This window comes from Schistocerca cancellata, chromosome 9 (assembly GCF_023864275.1).
Source record: "Schistocerca cancellata isolate TAMUIC-IGC-003103 chromosome 9, iqSchCanc2.1, whole genome shotgun sequence".
NCBI classification, from domain to species: domain Eukaryota; kingdom Metazoa; phylum Arthropoda; class Insecta; order Orthoptera; family Acrididae; genus Schistocerca; species Schistocerca cancellata.
The window spans coordinates 11,381,688-11,404,854 of record NC_064634.1 but is presented as its reverse complement, the minus strand read 5'-3'; the positions used below and the strand labels follow the sequence as shown (position 1 = coordinate 11,404,854).

Here is a 23,167-nt window from a genome sequence, read left to right as displayed (position 1 = left end):
GCAATATGACTGAAGAGGTTATTGTCATTGAGCACACTAAGGTAACAACAGAACAGAATCTGCAGAGCAGCTTTGTAATCGAGGTACAATCCACAATCACATGTAATAATGTTGAGTCAGGTAAAAATGTACAGATTGATTGGTTATTGAATAGTGGTCACACATATCATGCTGTTGTTGTTAATAGTGATGAATAATAAAAATTATGAAGTGTGTAACTTGAGAAGTGCCTGTGAATGTAATAACTGTGAATGGTAAAGTTTTGCAAGCTACAAAAATAGTAAAAATAATTCTTTTCCAGTTTATCATAATGTGAGTCCAATTAAAATTTAAAATGTATTTTATATCAAAGGCTTGGATAGAAAGTTTTTTAGCTACCCAAAAGTGACAGAAAAACATAGGCAATACCTCAAAAGTTTTTGATAAAGGCAGTAACTTAATAGCAATTGCTTTCAAAGACAATAGACTGCATAACATGACAAGAAGAATATATGAGAAAAAGACTGATGTAAATAGCGTGAGTAGGAAGGACAGTATGTGAAGGAGAAATGTTATTTTATACCGAGACGTGTGACTTTCAACAATTTGAGAATGTTATATAAATATCAGTTATCAGTTGGATTGGGGGGAAAAAATTGCATCAGGATTTAGTGTGTAAAGTTTGCATTGAAAATAAAACACACAATCACAATTCATCTTTTAAAACAGAACCAGAGTGAAAAAAAAAAAAAAAAAAAAAAAAAAAAAAAAAAAAAAAAAAAAACAACTTAGATTCAAATTGATTTAAATGGGCCTAATTCAACACTCAGTTTGCATAGGGAAAGATATTTTCTCACATTTATTGACGATTACAATAAAGCAGCTAGTGTGTATACTACCAAATCTGAAAATCAAGTTTGATATATTTAACTACTAAAACTATTAAAAAATTGAGATTTGACAATGAGATGGGATGTTTAAACTCCAATAGTTATTGGTCTGTAAGACTGAAAAGAATCATTTTAAAAGCATCTCCTCCCTATGTACACAGATTAAATTATTCATTTGTGTGGCCATAGTGTCTGTAGTGGCTTCATAATTCTTGAGGGTATTTTTGGTCTGTCATTGCAACTACAAAAATGCGTGATTTTTGCACCAGACTCATTTTGATTTATTGAGATACAGCATCATGAGTAGTGGTGATTTTTTGGCTGATTTCTCACTTACATTGGGAAATCCAGTCTGCTAGCACATCGATGTTTTTCTGTTTTTGACGCATAATTTTCATCTAATTTTTAGATGTTCTGCAGCACTATGCATTTCTCACACCACACTTTTATGCACACCACTGTATTCTGTTTCTTAATTGTACTTCAGGTATGTCTTGAAGCACAAAAAGAAACAGAAAGGAAAACTCCTTATGAGATATTTTTTGGGAAGAAACATGATTAATATTATCATGTACTGTTTTATGAAAGTAGTGTTTTTGTACATGTACCAGAAGACTCGAGAATGTCAAATTGAGGACAAAGCAGACTTAGGAACTTCACTAGGCTATAGCAAAGCTGTTTACACAGTATTGATGAAAAATAAAATTATCATTGATGCTGTGGAAGCGGAACAGGCATGAATATTCATGTGATTCTGAGTATGTAAGCTGTAAAATGAACCTGTCAATGAGCAGACGGAAGAAAAGGATATCAAAAGAGTTAAGCAATCGCAAACTAGAACAAGAATGTGTGTTGAAAGGGTCAGTTAGTGAATGTAAAATGCCTGTTAGATTTAATGATTATCTCATAAGTAACTTCATTTTTGAAATGTGATGAATACTACATCTACATCTATGTGGTCACTCTGTTATTCACAGCAAGTGCCTGGCAGAGGGTTCAATGAACCACCTTCAAGCTGGCTGTCTACCGTTCCACTCCCAAACAGCATGCAGGAAGAAAGAGCACTTAAATTTTGCTGTACAAGCCTTGATTTCTCTTATTTTATCGTGATGATCATTTCTCCCTATGTATGCGGGTGCCAACAGAATGTTTTCGCAATCGGAGGAGAAAACTGGTGATCGATATTTCATGAGAAGATCCTGTCGCAGTGAAAAACGCCTTTGTTTTGATGATTCACTTATCATGTCTGTGACACTATCTCCCCTATTTCGCGATAATACAAAATGAGCTGCCCTTCTTTGTACTTTTTCGATGTCATCTGTCAGTCCCACCTGATGTGGATCCCATACTCCTAAATAGGGCGGACAAGCATGGTGTAAGCAGTCTCTTTAGTAGACCTGTTTCACCTTCTAAGTGTTCTGCCAATGAATCACAGTCTTTGGTTTGCTCTACCCACAATATTATCTATGTGATCAATCCAGTTCAGGTTATTTGTAATTGTAATCCCTAAGTATCTAGTTTAATTTACAGCCTTCAGATTTGTGTGACTTATTGTGTAATCAAAATTTAACTGATTTCTTTTAGTACTCATGTGGACAACTTCACACTTTTCTTTATTTAGGGTCAACTGCCACTTTTCGCACCATACAGATATCTTATCTAAATCATTTTGCAAGTCATTTTGATCATCTGATGACTTTACAAGATGGTAAATGACAGCATCATCTGCAAACAATCTAAGGTGGCTACTCAGATTGTCTCTGATGTCATTAATATAGATCAGGAACAATAGAGGGCCTATAACACTTCCTTGGGGAATGCTGGATGTTACTTCTGTTTTACTTTATGACTTTCTGTCTATTACTATGAGCAGTGACCTTTCTGACAGGAGATCATGAATCCAGTCGTCGCACAGCTGAGGCGATACTCCGTAGGCACACAGTTTGGTTAGAAGACGCTTGTGAGGAACTGTGTCAAAAGCCTTCTAGAAACATCCCCTGTTGATAGCACTTACTACTTCATGAGTATAAAGAGCTAGTTGTGTTTCACAAGAATAATATTTTCTGAATCCGTGCTGACTATGTGACTTGAGCAATTTTCCAGTCTTTAGGTACGGATCTTTCTGTGAGCGAGTGGTTATATATAATTGCTAAATATGGAGCTATTTTATCAGCATACTCAGAGCGGAACCTGACTGGTATACAATCTGGACCGGAGGCCTTGCTTTTATTAAGTGATTTAAGATGCTTTATTACACAAAGAATGTCTACTTATATGGTTCTCATCTTGGCAGTTGTTCTTGATTGGAATTCAGGAATATTTACTTTGTCGTCTTTGGTGAATAGTAATGAGTCTTAAGTTTGGAAACAAGCAAGGATAAGGAAATTCGATGTTTAAATAAAAATAAAATTAGAAAACTAGTAACTAAATTACTGAATGTAATTGTTCTTGCTGTAAAAGAGTTTAAAATTTGTGTAACACTTGCAAAGAAAGATTAGTTATAAGGCATTTTGAACAAAAAAAAAATTGCGACTGATGATATTTATTCAACAGCTGGTATGATGAAAACATTGAAACTTTTGTTGTCAAAAGGGTTTAATTGTAGGAGAAATGGATGTACAGACTGCATTTCTTTTTAGCAAAATTGTCTCAGAAATTTATGTAAAGCAACCTCCATGATAGAGGAATGAAACACAAAGTTTGTGAATTAAGGCGTTTGGATCTATGGGATGAAAACTAAATCTAATCTAATTTAATGCAAGTTATATGGTTTTAGAGAAAGTCCTTGAATGCAATATGATTGATTGGAAGAGTTTTTAGAAAGTCTAGGTTTTAAAATAAGTAAATAATACTATTAACTATATGTACTGATAACTACAAATTATGCCATCTATAAAATTGTGCTCATGGATGGTTTGCCAGTTTGTTGTAAAAGTGAAGGGAAAAATACATGGCAATGTTATCTAAGCAATTTCAAATGCAAAATTTATGTGAAGTAAAGAATTATCTTGGGATAAATATTAATTATAATTGGGCAAAGAAGGTAATGACTTGGTCGGGAAAGCTGTACTGAATCTGTAGCTTAGAGATATCAAACTGAACATTCAAAGTTCTACAGTACGCTGATGGAAGATAATTTGAAATTAGAACCATGGGAACTTGTGTCAGATGGACTACTAATGTATTTATATTACACAAAAAGTTTGGAGTTAGCATATGGAAGGACTGAAAATATTTATTTCTTAGATCATCATTTTGTAGATACAGATTGGGTAGGTGATTGTCTAGGTTGTAAGTCCACATCAGATTATGTGATTAGATTATCTGGAACTGTAATATTCTTAAAAAAAGGAAGTTTTATGAAATATTCTACTTTTGCTGTGTATGTAGCATTGTCAGAAGATGTCACTGATATTAAGTTAATTTTAAATAACTTTAATATTTTTATGCAAAGTCTTATGAGCCTGTTAAAATATGTAAAGACAACTCAGGGGGCACTTAATGTTACTAGATATTGCAACTTTACTAAAAATTCAAAGTATAAAAGTACACTAGAGCTGTGAAGTAGATTCAGAAAACCATGTAGCTGACATTCTTTCCAACTCTTAGAGCACAGATAAATTTGTGAAATTTTGGGAAATATTGGATGTAATTTGATTGGCATATAAATGTAAAGAGGAGTGTGTATTAACAAATATGAAGACATCACCAATAAATTTCTACAGCATTGCACATATTGTAACAAATGTTCACCAAATGCAGTAATCATAGGAGGATGATTGAAGAACAAATTCTGGGAGACTTACAAGGTACCAACAAAATCAGTAATGTTTCAGTGTGTAGAATCACTTTTATTGTAAAGCTGCAGCACTGGCTTCAAAAAATGATGTATGTATCTGTATGACATTGGTAATCGCTCTTCTCTGTGTGTTTCAGTTCCCATATGATTTTACACAAACTGTCTTTCACAATACCACCATAGTACTATTATGAATTTGGAGCCACTGAGAGTGAGGTCTGCCTGTCAGAGAGGTGCTCAATCTTCCCTTGTTGGCTATCCTAGGTGGATGCTGGAGTCGTGCCAGAATCATGATTTGGGAGTGAAAAGGGAACAATAAATTGCAATTAAATTCTCTCTGTAAGCAACTTTAATGAAACAAGCTGCTGGAGAGATTTGGTTGTGTTTTACTGTAAGTATGGGCAAGTTTTTTGCAGGAGTCCTACATTACCTTGTAAACCTGATGGCTGGAGAAGGCCATGGAAAAAGGTTCAGACTTGGCTACTACCAAGTCATCTGACAAATGCATTGTTTCTGTGCAAAAATGGGTGCTTTATTTATTCAGGCTGCCTTTCTGCAAGAAATAATTCCATAAGACAACAGAGTGTGAACTAATGCGAAGTGTGGCATCATTTTTGTCTTCAAGTGATTACTATACAAGATATTTCTAAATGCATAACATGTTGAACTGACCTGCTTGATTAATTCATTTATATGGGGCGATTCCGTGATGACATTACAAACTTTCAGGGATGATGGAGAAGAGTAAATACATTAATTTGAGGTAAGGAACCCTGGTACAGAAAGGATCAATTTGGAAGTTATAAACAAAAATAATTCTGATACCTTTGATAGCAGAATACAAGTATGAGTACTGTTGTTGCTAACACTACAGGGCAGACAATCTTCAGAGGTGGTAGTATGGATCAAAAGAAGCAAAGAAAGGTCCAATAAACACGGGACATAAATGCATACTTTAAGAACTATGAGCACACGTTCATTTTCGATATTGTGAAGCACATCTCTTCTACTACAAGCTGTTTGGTTTCTATATTTTTGGAGAACATAGTATGGACCAAAACAAGAAAAAAATGTCCAGTAAATATGGGATCTAAAATGCATACCTGAAGACATATGGGCACTTATTCAGTAGAGGAGATATGTTTCACAGTAGCAAACACGATCAAGTGCTTGAAGCTCTTAAGATATGCATTTTAGATCCCATTTTTACTAGATATTTTCTTCTTGTTTTATTTCATACTACTGCCTCTGAAAGATGCAACTTAGTAACAACCGTACCAGTAGATGTATCCCATTGTCAGAGGTATTGGAACAATTTTTTCTTATAGCTTTTGACTTTGTTGTTTCCAGATCAGGTTCGCTTACCTCAAAGTGACACATTTATCCTGCAAAAGAAAGAGAGAGAGAGAGAGAGAGAGAGAGAGAGAGAGAGAGAGAGAGAGAGAGAGAGCAAAGAAGTTACCTTCTGGAACCGGCAATACCAGGAGGAGTGCCACACCAGATATAAAGAACAGTAAAGAGCTGGTGGACCTGCGACCCATCACTCGTAGTAAAGGAATTGGTATCAAGTAACCTACTATCTCCACTGCTCCAGACACAGCAGTGTAGACATATCTGAAACAGGTGAAGAACCACAATGATCAGAAACTTAAAAAGCAATTATTTCTGTCTAAAACTTATCTTACTGATATATCCCTAGAAAGTTTTGGAAGCATTTGATGAATCCCTAGATATTTTGATATTTGTCATGAAACACATATCACACATACTATATGAAGGCATAATCAACTTCACTGCAGCAAAATAAGTGCAAAAAGACTGCGTAGTCACAGATATTAATATAGTAGTAACAAAGCTCACACAATGGCACGGTTGGAAGTTGGATGGAGGGAGATAACTGATAAAACATTATGGGAGGGAGGGAGGGAGGGAGGGAGGGAGGGGGGGAGAGGGAGAGGGAGAGGGAGAGAGAGAGAGAGAGAGAGAGAGAGAGAGAGAGAATGAATGTCAGGGAGCATATAGACTTAGTGATGGATAAAGGTCGGACAGAAGTGACAACTGCCACGGCTAAATGTTAGCCGGTGTTAACCTCAGCCACCCAGTCCAAGGAAATACTGCACAGATCATTCTCTCTCGATCTGTAACACTATGAGCTCACCTGTCAGATGAAAAGTTCTGGGAGTTGAGAGAGAGGCCATAATACGTGAGTGCAGACACCCACCACAGATAGAAGCATATGACCAGCCGGCGGCAGCTCTCTCCATGCCGGAACATTACAACTAGCTTCTTAGTACTGGCCAAAAACCTCTTAAACAATGCGATCTCATAGTTCTTCTCAGTCACTGTTGCATCTGTGTTGGTTACCTGCAATTGTATGGACACAAATCAGTACCATGGCTTATTGTAAATTGTTTCTTAAACAACTGAGGAATTATATTTTTGGAGCTTTCTGTGGTTAGTTTCGATTAGTATCCCGTGGGTGTGAGAAGCAAATCTTCATGCTGAACCACAAATGTACCCGAACAACTCTGTTGCTGAGAGCAATGCCCATGAAAGGCAAGTGTTCAAGTTTCAATGCCAGTCTGGGAAACAGTTTAACCCTTTTCACTCTGTAATGCAGATGAAGGGTATCTCCACGCACTCTTATTTGAATTTAAATCACCACCATCTGGGCGCACAAAATTCACAGTGTTGAGTGCCACTCCATTGTTGAAGTGGCAAGGGTTAAACCTTTTATTCTGCCAGATTCTAAACAGGAAGAAGAAGAAGAAGAAGAAGATTATTTGTATCCAGTACTGAAGTGTTGTATTCTAAATTTGGAACTAGGGGTCACAGAGCTCTTTGAGCACAGTATGGCATTGTCCGAATATGATATTTGATTGCTGTTGGTGTAGCATGTATTTTTCATATGTACATGAAAGATAGAGAAATTAATTGCCTGACTCTTGTTTGTGTATTTCTAGAATGATAGTTTTGCTTCAAATATAAAGAAGGTTGACATATGAGGTAGTTAGATAATCTTTGTAACTATCTTCACTATGCCCTCACTACCAACCAGTCATTTTTTTAAGCATTGTATACATCTTGGGAATGAGATTCTGTCTGGGAGCACAGTTGTCAAGCATTTCAGTGATTCCAAAGAGTACCCTTCAAAATCATGAATGAAGAAACGTCCAATTTTTATATACTGTTTACATATTACAAAGTAAACTGTTGATTTTGTAGTTGTCATACTTAATACTCTCCTTTCCGAAGTAAGTCACACAATATTTGGCAGAAATATACTTACTGGCTGTATTTCTGTGACACTCCTTTTTTCTGCATGAGGATTTGCCTTTTTCACTATCTTCCAGGCCTTTTCCCTCTGTCCACGTGCAATAAGCCACCTGGGGGATTCAGGAAGCAACCTGTTGAGAAAAAAATATTTGGTGGCTTATTAACCATAAACTGAACAGTAATTATCAGTGACTTTCCCCACAATAAATTGAGCAAATGGTTGTATTCCTGAAAGTAGAAGGCTCTAATATTTAAATCAACTTTTCTGCTCCACATAATCAACCATGAAAGTGGTCGCTTTACTTCGGTGTATAACTGCTGAGCAGGAGTAGATATTTTATAAAATTACACCTATATAGTGGACAAAAAAAAACCAAACAAACACTCTTGCTCAAGCTTTTTTGAAACAAGTAACTGCTGAGAGGAAACCACCTGTTTTGGGGATAACACGTGGGCCCTCTCATTTAGGAGTCTGAGTGACCAGCTTCTCCATTTTAATCTTCCCCACTCTATTCTTCTCTACTCACTGTGGAAGGAACAAATAATTCAAGTGACAGTAGTTTCTTGTATTATTGCATGCATTTATCAGCACTATTAAGAATTTCATATCCTGAAGCTAAATGATGACTGCCTAAACTGTCTCACAATTTTATATGACTGTAATGAGCAACAGGTACATTTTTATGGGGCACTAGTAGTGTATCAGCAGTTGCTGGTGTTAAAAACTGTGGCTAGGTTCAAATGTAGTCAACATTCAACAGGCATGAAGGGGCCAAACATACATCCTCCTCCTATGGAACCCCAGCCTTATGTGATAGTGGATGCTCCAATATTCTTCATATTACTCCAGTTAAATATGAAATTTATATTATCTCTGAATAGTAGTAATACATAATTGCTATTTTAGAACCCTGAAGCTACCTTTGCTGGCAGAAAAGTGGCAATTCCAGAAGTCACAAAATACAGCTCAATGTTCTAAATTTGAGCAGAATGAAATATGACCACTGAAGTTTATAGTTATTCGTCCAGAATTTCACACTTGGAAAAAAAGCAGTTTCAGCTTGTCTGACTGCCATGTGGAGGATCTGGGTACAATTACTGGTACTGCCAGGGATTCTTCCTTGGTGAGAGGAACTGGAACAGGATCAACTCGTCATGATGCCAATTGAGAATCTACTTGAATGGGGAGTAGAGCACCAATATCTGGATAGCTGACAGTGGCTGGGAGGGCCATCTGCCAACCATGACACTCCACACCACATCCAAATGATGCCACTGACAGCAGTGGATGCTCCACCAAAGTCTGAGTGTGGAGCTCATCATAAAATCAGTCTGATACAGAATCTCTCAAAACCACAATGAATGTATCTTTGCAAGTTGGTTAGCCATTTGCTTGGTAACTGAATTGTGCAAGACATTTTATTGATGTGCTTCAAATCAATTAGAGAACTATTAACATAATTCATGCTCATATTTGAGTACATGCTACCACCCCTCACCTATGAATTCATGAAATACAGAAAAATACTTTAGTTTGAAAAAAAATGAAGTAAGTAGTTATTCTTTTACACTCTAAATTCCTTAACTGACAGGATGAATCTTCATCTATGACTGCCAAATGATTCTACCATCTCTAACATTAATTTCTTGCTAGGACTGCAAGAATGTATTTGCCATTAATATGGATTAGCAAGTACTGCGAAGACACTGTTGTCCTAAAGACTGCATACCATGCTCTATTTTCCTCTCACCTGAATTACGGAATATAAATTTGGGGAGCAATAACCAAAGCAAATCTAAAGAAGCTATTGCTGCTTCAAAAAAGGGCTACAAGAATCATCTGTCTAGCAAAATATAAGGAATTATGCTGTGGCTTGTTTCCAAAAACAGGTGTACTAACCATAGTAAACATGTACATTCTAAAAGCCATAGTCCTTGTTAAAAGATTGCATCCCAACATTTGTCCCAATTTGTATCAGTAAAATACCAGAAATAAAGAAAAATTTTACATCAGCAGTAACAGAAAAGCACTCTATGAAAAGAGTCCACAGTATGCAGGTTTGAAGTTAGCCAATGCACTGCCCAGTGAATTTATGACCCTACCCACAATTAAGCTTAAATTTCAACTAAACAAATCCCTGTTAAAAAATCCATTTTACACATTAGAAGAACACCATACTTACATGCAGAATAAGAATTGCTCCAAAAAAATTTGTAAATAGCATTAAGCACCATCTTATTTGTAATTTAATAATTTTGTTAATCAGTGACATATTCAGAAGAATGCATTATTGTGCTATACATCAAGATTTGTAACCTGTTTTTATACATACATAATGAATCATTCATACCATATGGTGGCTTGTGGAGTATGTATGTAGATGTAGAAAAGGAGAATGGATATACATTCTGGGAAAACATGTTTGCATCACTCTGTATATTTAGAATTAAAATGAGGGCCATCAGAAATGTGAACGGAAGTAAAATACGAAAGTCATGTAAACCTTCCTTCACAATATTTAAAACATTTTCCTCTACATCAGATCAACAAAAAGGAAAAAATGGTTCAAATGGCTCTGAGCACTATGGGACTTAACATCCGAGGTCATCAGTCCCCTAGAACTTAGAGCTATTTAAACCTAAATAATCTAAGGACATCACACACATCCATGCCCGAGGCAGGATTCGAACCTGCGACCATAGCAGTCGTGCGGTTCCAGACTGTAGCACCTAGAACTGCTCTGCCATCAGAGAAACAGTTCTATACTTTAAATGAAACATAACTAATAATGACAAAGCTTCTAATACACTGTATCATTCCCAAACATATCACTACATTGAAAAGAAAACTTATGGCACACTCCGATACTGATCTATGCTAGGCAAGCACGTTTTTCAAGACACAGAATTGAAAAGTTTTAACTAACTTTGTGAAGCAATCATCATCAAAGATACAAAGCACTTCAAACAACCCATTCAGTCATGTTTATGGTACCACTACCTCCATGTCCAACTTCTCAATCATATGTAATTCATTTAAAATTGCTAGGTTAGTTTTATATTAAATGTGTAATCAAACCAGATGTCTAAATCACTAGCTTTTAAAAGAATTATTTTGATATAATGTAGAGTAATATGCTTGTCAAAAACAGCATACTATTATAGGTAAAATGATCAACACCTTTATTATAAAATTACAGGGAGATTGAATAGGTAACCGTATCTACGTTCAGGAGGTGATGTCCCAATGTACATTATCATAGATTTTGGAACTGTTAGTTCCTTCATAAAAAGGAAATAGAGGAAGGATGGAGAGTAGAAGCAGGTCACTCAGACCCCACATTGTCATTGTTGATCCTCACAACTGGTGCCTCCCTCTCAACCCTGGGTCTGATTGACCTGCTTTTCCTTTCCAACCTTCCCCTTCACTCTTTCCTCCCTGATAAAGGTACAAACATTATTCGATTTGGTTTTTATTTGGTTCTCTTGATTACATATTGTACAATTAGTGTACTTGTAATACAGGATAAGTCAAGTGAAATAATATAGTGTTGCATGAGCATTTTATACAGTATATCATAAATATACCATTTTATTTTTTCTATGAACAGTTCATTGTGTATAAAATTACAATATGTGGTTTACCAGCACAAGTTTAAGTGAATGCTTAAAATAGTAGAATAAATGGTAGTACAAACTTTCATCATAATGACATAAATACAGAAATATATTTGCATTTTATAATAATAATTTAAATTAAAACACAATTTTTTTATTTTCATGACATAAGTAAAAGTATCACATTTTTCTTTTAAGAGTGTGCCTTTACCTGAGTGGTTTCCTCTATTCTTACACTAAAGAATGCCTTATAACTCTAAGAATCCATTCATTTTATATATAAAAAATTGATCTATGCTGCATGTTTTTAGTTTCCTTTTGAATAACTGCAAATTATTAATTTCCCATTTCGTACTGTTGGGGAGCTTATTGTATAGTGTCATACCTGACACAGTAACTCCCTCATGTACTATCGAGAGAGTTGCAAAGCATTAGTGAAACTTTTTCAGCAGTCATTTTTTCATTGTTGTGAATGTCACATATTTTGTGAAACATATTCCTGTTGTGGGCAACAAACATCAGTGAGTATATACATTGACCTATAACAGTAAGTATCCTGAGACACATTAAGAGACCTCTGCAGGATGTTCTGTTAGAGATCCCATATATTAATTCACTATTTGCTTTTTTAAGTTTGAAGACTTTTACAATTCCTGCAGCATTTATCTGTAAGATTATAATACTCTAATAGAATGTAAATATGCAAAATATGACAACAGCATTATTTCTGTGTCAACAAAGTGAGAAACAGCTCTCAGCACAAAGCATGCTGACCTCTAAATGTCTTGTCCAGCTGAACAGTTCACTCTTTCCATCTGAACTGTCTAGATGCCTAGGAGTTTGGTTCATTAATTATCTGATAGTTAATATCCATTTCAGGAACTAAGTTTATTTGTTATCTGAAACTGTATAGTGTTAGTTTTTGGAAAATTTAAGATTAGGATATTTGCTATGAACCATTTGTGTTCTTTGTAAGTGGCTGTCATGGTTGTATCCTGCATTATGGTGATGGGCACTTTGAACAGAATATTTTCGTAATCAGCGAACATGTCAATTTTGCTCTGTTATTAATTTAATTGGTAGACAATTAATGTAGATTGTAACAACACTAACGTTGTCCTACTGTATATGTAATAAATTTTTTCTTCTGAATTTCAATAAATTAGTATAATCGATATTCTGGTTTCATTTCTTTTTTTGTTTCATGACATTATGTTGAAGAAGCTATAAACAATTTTCGATGTAAATTTTAATATTTATGTCAAATTTCAAGCAATGTTGTAATCGAAGGGAAGTGTACCTAATGTTGAAACTATTGTAAGATGTGAAAGTTGTATTTGTACGCCTGGTCCATATGTAGGCAATGTATTAGAATATGTGGAATGTAAAACCTTTGGTGAATACCCTGTCTGTAGGGGAGCGGTAAAAGGTGGAGGCAGGCGAGTGCGGGAAAATGCACACGGGCGCTGCACGGCATAACGGGCTCAGCAGAGTAGTCGGAGTTGGGCATCGATCTGAGAAACACATGCTAGATCGAGGAGGCTCTCCTGGAAAAAGTGGTTTCGTTGAGCCTCGGATGCGCTATTTGCGACGTCTATACAGCATGACAATATTCCATAGGCACTAAATAGAAAAGCATTGTGACGCCATGAAGAAGTGAAATGCCGATATTTCATGAGCCATTGCTGTAATTGCACGTGTGCTTTGTGCCTCACCATCTCGCCGCCTGCCGACCGCCTCATCGATACGAACAGGTTGAAACTTTCAGTACTGTATTCGTGTGGACCAGTGTCACTTTTGCTACATACTGTTCAATAATAACTTAAATTTTACCAGAACTGTCCTATCAATTAATTATCCTCACAACTAACCTAGACAGGGTCCTTTCCACATGTTGTGCAATCCGAGTATCCTAAGATGAAGATTTAAAGTTTATGTTAAAAATAATTACCTGCGGACCTATCACTGTTAGAAGGATATTTAATGAACTTTGTTGTTAATGAATACTGGACGAATAATATAGGTATGACAAAGTTGGAAGATAATGTTGAAATTGGTTTAGTAATGAAATTTTTTTAAATTGAGACAAAAATAACGGTAGTTAAATGAGCAGGAAGTAAGGCAAAAAGAGTGATAAATCATATTTTGGAAATCTTGAATGCTTAATTCTTTCAATAATTAAAATTCCAATGCAGTGATCATAACAGTTTCAGGGTCCCCCCCCCCCCCCCCCCCTTTTCTTTCTTTTCTATTCATTTGAATCCTGACGTGTACTGAACTGCTTTGACCAGCAAAGTTAAAGTCAATATAAAACCTAAATTTATCAGTGTTTTCCCTTCTTAAAATTGACTTTGTAGGTGTGTTTCAAAAGTGCTATTTCTAGGGTGACCTACGCCCGATTTCAGTCGGATCAAAAAACAAAACGCAGGTTGTAGTAAACATTGTAGTGTATTGTTGTGTATTTATGGTGTGTCCATATTAGTACAGAAAGTGAGATTCTTAGTTCAGTAGATTTTTCTGGTTCTAAAATTTACCATATAATGCAGTATTATTACGTGTTGTTATGCTTGAACGTACTTCCTCTTGTACAGGGAAGAAACTCAGTTTATGCCTAACTAGGCTGGCGACCATATTATTAACAATTGGTAGCATCTGCTGTGTATGTTTCTTGTCCGTCCTAACATGCAGTTGCACTTTGGATTTGCTTGACGTATCCTTGTTGTTACTGAGTGGGTGTAGGTCTGATTTTGCCTCCATTCAGGTACACGCGGTCAACATATTTACTAAAATCCTTTCTTATAAGGTGAAGCCCGTCAACTTACCATAGTACAGGCTTTAAAGAGTTAACGTCCGCCTGAGCGTAGACGTTACAAGTGGCGACCGTGACAGGACATCCAGTTGTTGTCGGTCACAAATTAATGTGAATACCGAACAGTGGATGTTCAGTGGTACAAATTGCAATATTAATTAGTAAAATAAATAACAGCGAACATCAAGTATGGTTGTGTGGTGTAATTTGCATTCAGTATGGACAGGAGAGTAGAGAGAGCAAATGTGCCGAGCGTAATGGAAGAGGCGCATGGCAATAGCAGGAGTTTACGTGGCCAGATAACAGATGGCGTTAGCGAAAGGCAATTGGCGTATATACAATATCACGAACATGTTAACGAACAGATTGAAATGTTGAGATTGCCTCGAACACAGCAAGGGATAAAACAAGAAGTAGGGGATGAGTTTGTAGACGATAGTGGATATGTGAACGAATCCACTGACATGTTTGATTCTCCACAGGTAAAGAAAGAACCGAAAGAAACTTTTGAGGTAGGATCAGAACGCACAGATTCCGTAAAACAAGACAGTGTGAAAATTTTAAGCATGAATGATTTATTCAAACAATTAACCAAACAAATTGCAGGACAGAGTGAGCAGCTCAAAACACAGAATAATCAGCTTAAAACACATGTTGCAGAGCAGCTCAAAACACAGAATGAGCAGCTCAAAACACAGAACAATCAGCTTAAAACACACGTTGCAGAGCAGCTAAAAACACAGAATGATCAGCTTAAAACACACGTTAACGAGCAGCTTAAAATACAAGTTGGTCAGGTTAAAGCACAGGTCGAAGAGCAAGGAATTAAATTTAGTAAACAAATAGAACAGGTAGAACAGAAAGTGGGTTGTTTGAGCTCTGTGGTAAATACTATGAAATTTGAAATTGACACAATTAACAAAAATATGGATACTATGCAGGGGGAAATTGACAACATTAACAGTAGGTTTGATGTTGAAATTCTCAACATCCAAGAGAAAGTAGAGCCTCTAGTTGAAACGAAAGTAGACGAAAAAGTTTTCGGTCTTAAAACTGAGATCGTAAACGAATGTCAACACGGTATATCACAGTTGAAAATGGCAGTTTCAGACACTGAAAGAGAATTAGGCGAAAAGGTGACCGGATGTGTACTAAAGTGTGAACAAAATACATCGAAAATTCAAGGCAAAATGTTCGATCTTGAGGTTAAAATTAAAGATAGGCCTGGTGTTGTCTGTAATGGCACACCACTTACGAAGCTATTGGAAGGTGAGGAACGCTTTGATCCCGCCAAGAAACATAACGGATGGCATTCATTAGATTTCATCAAAAATTGCAAGAGAATGTTTCCTGAACACTTGTCTGATCAGGAAAAGATAAACGTAGTAATTAGCGCCTTAGCAGGTGATGCTAAGCGCTGGGGAATTAATTTGAATATCGAACAAATGACGTTCGAAGAATTTAAGCAAAAGTTTACGGAAGAATATTGGTCCGAACAAAAACAGGATCATTTGTGGCGCGAGTTTATCATGGCCAAACTTCATGATAACAGGGGCAGGAATTCTTTGAAAGATTTCTGCGAGTATTGGTACCGGAAGTTGACGCATTTAAGAGGGAGAAGATCCGATTCTGAAATAATATGGGAGCTATATAAAAAGCTTCCAGAAGATTCAAAGAGATACGTGGGAAGCAATCATTGCAGCTTCCAAGCGTTTCTCGAAAGGGTCGAAGACGAAGACCACTGGCGTGAAAGTCGTGCCAATTACCAGAATGTTGGCAATAGAAATAATCGTAATAGGGACGAGAGAAATGACGGTGAAGGGTTTCGCGTCAACGTGATACAGAGAGGAAGAGACAGAGGTAGAGGAAGGGGAAGTTATCTAGGTCATGGTAGAGGGTATACCGCGCAAGATGATAATGACGCAGGAAACAGATTTCCGCGAACGTTGCGGGCCAAACGGAAGCGGACAGTACATTCCGGCCCCGATTTAAGAAAAGTTACCGGACCGACAGTAAAGTTATGAGACAGGTTAGAGACAGGCGTGGAACGACGCAACGTGTTGTTGCGAAACAAGCGTCAGGTGTGGGCATAAATGAGTCATCGTTGCCGCACAGAGCGCTACATGTTAACAGGCGAGTGGAGCATCAGAGGGCAACGGCCCAGCCTAGCAGAACAGCTGTTCAGAGAGAAACCGATAGCAATGCGGCAGCATTAGATATGAAAATTGCCGTAAGAACTGGTGCATACATTACGAGTGGTAATTCCGTGGCGAAGGAAATAATAGATGAAACGGTGGAGACACAGAGAGGCGCGGTTAGCAGTGTTAGCAATGAAGTAAATGGCGAAAATGATCTAGCAGAAGTAACTGATTGGTGTGTGCAGATCGACGATCTGTACAAGGGCCTGAAGCAATGTGAGTGGGAGGATTTTAAGAAGGAGTATGAGGCAAGGAAGTTGATTAGTGAAAAAGGAGATAATAGAGACGTCGATAAGGTGACGTGACCCAAAGTTGAAGAAGAGAGAGTGAACAGCGCCGCGCTGAGTACACGTGCTGCCGATAGGACGATGATTAAAGATAGGAAGGAATTGGAGTTTGAAATACTAAGCATTGACGAGGAAGTAACTTCTGTTAACAATCCGCCAACAGTACGAGCTGCTACCGAAAAGCACCATGAGGAAGGAGCAGGTAATTACCTGAAAGTAATTGAAGTCCACGAGGATTACACTAAATATGAAGTAACAGTAGATGTGAGTAAAGCTGATAATGAGGCCGTTTTGGCAAAAGAAGATATTGAGTTAAAATCAAAACCTGACGAAAATGCAGAGGAAGAACTTAGCGCCTGTCTCAGAAAAGCTTTTATGTTAGAACCTGAAAGCGATCCAGAATGGTCGGATTCTGACAATAGTTCAGATGATGAAGATTTCAGTACTGGTGCAAATAATGGGGATGCAGCTAATTGCGATATTGTACCTAATGATGACGAAGTTTCAAAACAAAATCCAGATGTTGAGACTGAACAAAGGAAGAAAGAGCCACCTGACGACTCAGTGTTTATTTTGCAAAGAGTTCAAGTAAGCAAAGACTTTGAACTCCCGAAACCTGGAAAGCCACCAGATATCAATGGTTCACAGGTCAGGAACGTATCTTGGGACAGTGTCACAGTCGACCAAGGTGCGTTGTGGAAAAAACTGAAAGGGGAATGATTTAGAGCCTGGGGCAGGTTTATATCGTACTTTGAGAATGTCGTGAACACCTTAAATCATGAAACTACTGGGTTCCCACCGGAAGAAATTTTGTTAGGCAGCAGAAGTAAAAGTTTAATTGAGGAAAAACTAGAGTTTCCGCCTTGTACAAGCTTGGGGTTGAGTCAAAAGAAAGAATTAGTCAGAAATAGGGCAAAGCAAAAAGCTGAATCGAGATCTAAAAGACATGATAAAAATCTGAAAGTTTCAAATTTTAAAATTGGGGATTATGTTCTTTTAAAAAACCCACGAAAAATCTAGTGAACTGAACCATGAAATTTCCAAATTTAAATATATTTATAATGGACCGTATGTGATACAGAACATTCCACACGATAATGCTTACTACCTGATCTACCCAAAATCCAAAAGACCTTTAGGTGTAAGAAATGTTGTGGACCTGAAACTGTATGTTCTTAGAAGTGAATGATCTAAGTACAATCAGAAAACAATTTGCAGTAAATGTGCTGTATATTATGCTGAAGCTAATTTATGCCCAATGTAACAAACCTTTGTAGCTTAGGTAGGCCAATATCAGTGTACTAATGTAACTATGTGAGTTTTAGATTAACAATTGTACTATAAATGTAAAGAGGTGTGGAGAAAAGGGCTGAAAAGAAAGGATAAATGCTGTCAGCCAGATAAAAGATGGGACTGTCAAAAATGAAAATGGGCAGTGTATGAGTCATAATATAAAGGACTGCCAGAAATCAAAGAGGGCAGATAAATAGTCAAAGGAGAATTGTAAGTGTGGTACAGGAGATGTGATAATATGATGTGAAAAGGACTGCCCAAATTTAAATAATAGGCAGCAAATATGTGTAGTAATTTTATAAATATTATTGTGTGTTTATTAGTAAATAAGGAAATGGACTGCCATTCAATGCAAGCAGCAACAAATTGTTTTATAGTGTATATAGGTATTTGTATTTGCTTTTGTAAATAAGTGTTTGTGTTCCAAAATTTGGTTTCATTTGTCTGAGAAATTGAACAATGATGAGTAGTTTGCTATTTAAATAATGTTGTGATAGGAGGTTGGACTGTGCCAAAGGCACTTATGCAAACGATAGGTAAATGTTCTTGATATGTAAAAAAAAAATTATAGACTTATGTAAAGTGAGTGAAAGAAGGAAGTTTGTGGTTTAAATTTTTTTTGATGGGACAATCACACAAAGATTCAGAACCACTGTATAAATATAAAGTTCAGTGTTCCCATCAAATTTGCACTTAGTGAAATTTAATGGAAACAGGGGCATGTGTAACAACACTAATGTTATCCTACTGTATATGTAATAAATTTTTTCTTCTGAATTTCAATAAATTAGTATAATCGATATTCTGGTTTCATTTCTTTTTTGTTTCATGACATTATGTTGAAGCAGCTATAAACAATTTTCGAGGTAAATTTTAATATTTATGTCAAATTTCAAGCAATGTTGTAATCGAAGGGAAGTGTACCTAATGTTGAAACTATTGTAAGATGTGAAAGTTGTATTTGTACGCCTGGTCCATATGTAGGCAATGTATTAGAATATGTGGAATGTAAAACCTTTGGTGAATACCCTGTCTGTAGGGGAGCGGTAAAAGGTGGAGGCAGGCGAGTGCGGGAAAATGCACATGGGTGCGGTACGGCATAACGGGCTCAGCAGAGTAGTTGGAGTTGGGCATCGATCTGAGAAACACGTGCTAGATTGAGGAGGCTCTCCTGGAAAAAGTGGTTTCGTTGAGCCTCGGATGCGCTATTTGCGACGTCTATACAGCATGACAATATTCCATAGGCACTAAATGGAAAAGCATTGCAACACCATGAAGAAGTAAAGTGCCGATATTTCATGAGCCATTGCTGTAATTGCACGTGTGCTTTGTGCCTCACCATCTCGCCGCCTGCCGACCGCCTCATCGATACGAACAGGTTGAAACCTTCAGTACTGTATTCATGTGGACCAGTGTCACTTTTGCTACATACTGTTCAATAATAACTTAAATTTTACCAGAACTGTCCTATCAATTAATTATCCTCACAACTAACCTAGATAGGGTCCTTTCCACATGTTGTGCAATCCGAGTATCCTAAGATGAAGATTTAAAGTTTATGTTAAAAATAATTACCTGCGGACCTATCACTGTTAGAAGGATATTTAATGAACTTTGTTGTTAATGAATACTGGATGAATAATATAGGTATGACAAAGTTGGAAGATAATGTTGAAATTGGTTTAGTAATGAAGTTTATTTAAATTGAGACAAAAATAACGGTAGTTAAATGAGCAGGAAGTAAGGCAAAAAGAGTGATAAATCATATTTTGGAAATCTTGAATGCTTAATTCTTTCAATAATTAAAATTCCAATGCAGTGATCATAACAGTTTCAGGGTCCCCCCCCCCCCCCCCCCTTTCTTTCTTTTCTATTCATTTGAATCCTGAAGTGTACTGAACTGCTTTGACCAGCAAAGTTAAAGTCAATATAAAACCTAAATTTATCAGTGTTTTCCCTTCTTAAAATTGACTTTGTAGGTGTGTTTCAAAAGTGCTATTTCTAGGGTAACCTATGCCCGATTTCAGTCAGATCAAAAGACAAAACGCAGGTTGTAGTAAACATTGTAGTGTATTGTTGTGTATTTATGGTGTGTCCATATTAGTACAGAAAGTGAGATTCTTAGTTCAGTAGATTTTTCTGGTTCTAAAATTTACCATATAATGCAGTATTATTTCGTGTTGTTATGCTTGAACGTACTTCCTCTTGTACGGGGAAGAAACTCAGTTTATGCCTAACTAGGCTGGCGACCATATTATTAACAATTGGTAGCATCTGCTGTGTATGTTTCTTGTCCGTCCTAACATGCAGTTGCACTTTGGATTTGCTTGACGTATCCTTGTTGTTACTGAGTGGGTGTAGGTCTGATTTTGCCTCCATTCAGGTACACGCGGTCAACATATTTACTAAAATCCTTTCTTATAAGGTGAAGCCCGTCAACTTACCATAGTACAGGCTTTAAAGAGTTAATGTCCGCCCGAGTGTAGACGTTACAAGATCAAGAACTGGTGCAAGGCTTGAGCCCCAGGGATTCTGTGTTTTACATTTCCCCAGTCTGAGTTTATTGTTAATTCTGCCTCCATGAAGACAACTCTGTTTCTTACTGTGTAGATAAAATTCTGTCCTTGATGTCACAGTTTGGAAACATTTTTAGCAATGTGTTATGATACACAGTCAAGTACCTTACAAAGTCACGAAAGATCCCCATTGGATACCCTCTGAAATTTAGTTCACCTAATATTCCATCTGTACAGCAAAATATACCTCACTTTGTGGAGAAACTTTACAAGACCTAAAGTGTGTAGCTGTTAGTAAGACATTCTGTGTAGTGTGGTTATAAACCTTACCATGTATTGTTTTCTCAAATACCTTTGAGAACACTAGCACCAGAGAGATGGACTAATGGTTAAATATTACATGCCTCACTCCAGTTTTGTGGATTGGCATCACTGCCTTATGTTTGAGTGTATCTGAAAATATCCCAGTTTTAACCGACTGATTGCACAAATAGCACCATATGTGACTATGATGATGTATCCTACTGATACATCGTCATATTCAGGTGAGAAAGCTTGTAAGTCATTTTTTAAAATTTCTGTAGAAGTTGTGATTTTGAAATGAAGTGCTACTTTTCATGCAATTTACATGTAATTAAGTAGCTCTATGGCTTCTGTGGAAGTCTGACTGTTATGGTACCCTCTTTCTTCAGCTATAGTGAGAAAAAAATTCATTGAAATCCGAGGCTTCAACTTTTTGTTTATTGTGGCCTCTACCATTACCAGAGGACTGTGACATCCCAGCTTGTTCTGATTTTACAGTCCTGTTTGTCTCTCTTATGATGTTCCATTTAATTTTTACTTTATTGTTTGATGTGTAAATTTTTTGTGCATAATGCCTCCCTGATTAACCAAGTTATAACAATTCTCAAAGAAAGATGAGATAAAAAACATCTACTTCTTTGTGTGTATTAGCAGTACTTTGAATTTCTCAACTGAAAGAATGAATAGAACAGCCATTCTACATATACATCTATACTCTGGAAACTACCATATGGTGCATGGCAGAGGATACAACCCTTTGTACCAGTTATTAGTATTTTATCCTGTTCCATTCACTTATGGAGCATGGGAAGAATGTTATTTTGAATGCCTCTGAGCATACAGTAATTATTCTTATCTTCATGATGCCTATGTGAGCAATACATAAGGGGTTGTAGTATATTCCTAGAGTAATCATTTAAAGCCAGTTCTTGACTCTGAACTTTGTTAATAGACTTTTTCAGGATAGTGTACATTTATCTTAAAGAGTCTTCCAGTTCAGTTTCTTCTGTATCTCTATGACACTCTCCCATGGATTAAACAAACCTGTGACAATTCATGTTGCATGCCACTGTATATGTTCAATATCCACTATTAGTCCTATTTGGTATAGGTGCCACACATTTGAGCAATATTCTACAACTGTTCACACGAGTGATTTGTAAGCAATCTACTTTATAGATTGATTGAACTTCCCTCTTAGGAGTCCCCATTAGCAATCTACCACTAAACTATAGTTTACCACATGCTTTACCTGTAACTGAACTTATGTGATCATTCCATTTCATATCCCTACAAATTGTTGCACCCAGGTATTTATATGAGTTAATCGATTCCAAGAATGACTCACTGATATTAAAGCCATAGGATAACATATTTTTTCATTTTGTAAAATGCAAAATTTTATGTTTCTGAACATTTAGAGCAAGTTGCCAATCTCTGCACTACTTTGAAATCTTATTTATGCAGCTTCTTTCAGATAGTACTTCATTATAGGTAAATGCATCATCCTGATTTTATTATTAACATTGCCTGCAAGGTCATTAATATACAACATGAACAGCAAGGGTCACAGTACCCTTTCCTGGGGCACAATTGAACTTGTTTCTACATCTGACTATGACTCTCCATTCAAGATAACGTGTTGCATCCTCCCTACCAAAAAGTCCTCAATCCTGTCACAAATTTCACTTGATACTCTATACAAAACATACTATTGACAATAAGCATAGGAGTGGTATCAAGTCATATGTTTTTGGAAATCAAGAAATACAGAACCTATCTGATTGCTTTGATTCAAGGCTTTCAGTTTGTCATGTGACGAAAGTGTGACCTGTACAACAAACTGATGTTGAGGATATTGGACAGTAGTCTTATGTATCACTTCTACTATCCTTCTTGTAGTCAGGTGTGATCTGTGCCTTTTCCCAAGAACTGGGTGTGGTATTTTGTTCAAGAAATCTACAGTAGATTTTAGTTAGAAGAGGGGGCTAAGTCAGTCCCAAATTCTGTATAGAATCTGACAGGGTTTCCATTGGGCTCTGGAGCTTTGTTCAGTTTTAATGATTTCAGTTGTTTCTCAACATCACTGGTACTAATATTTATTTCATATATCTTTTCAGCAGTATGAAGATTAAATTGGGGCAATTCTCCTAGGTTTTTCTTTGTAAAGTGACATTTGAAAATGTAGTTAAGCATTTC

At 36.6% G+C, this 23,167-nt stretch overlaps 1 protein-coding gene across 2 annotated transcripts in view; it reads right to left on the bottom strand.

Annotated features, from left to right (window-relative positions):
* The window catches only part of LOC126101011 (organic cation transporter protein), a 587,316-nt gene that overhangs the window by 37,754 nt on the left and 526,395 nt on the right, over positions 1–23,167 (bottom strand). For both annotated transcript variants that reach the window (XM_049911676.1, XM_049911677.1), the window contains exons 7-9: positions 7,958–8,075; positions 6,827–7,032; positions 6,131–6,282 (exon numbers count right to left, since the gene is read on the bottom strand). In XM_049911676.1, coding sequence (XP_049767633.1) covers positions 6,131–6,282; positions 6,827–7,032; positions 7,958–8,075 — 476 coding nt within the window. The remainder of the gene's footprint in view (positions 1–6,130; positions 6,283–6,826; positions 7,033–7,957; positions 8,076–23,167) is intronic.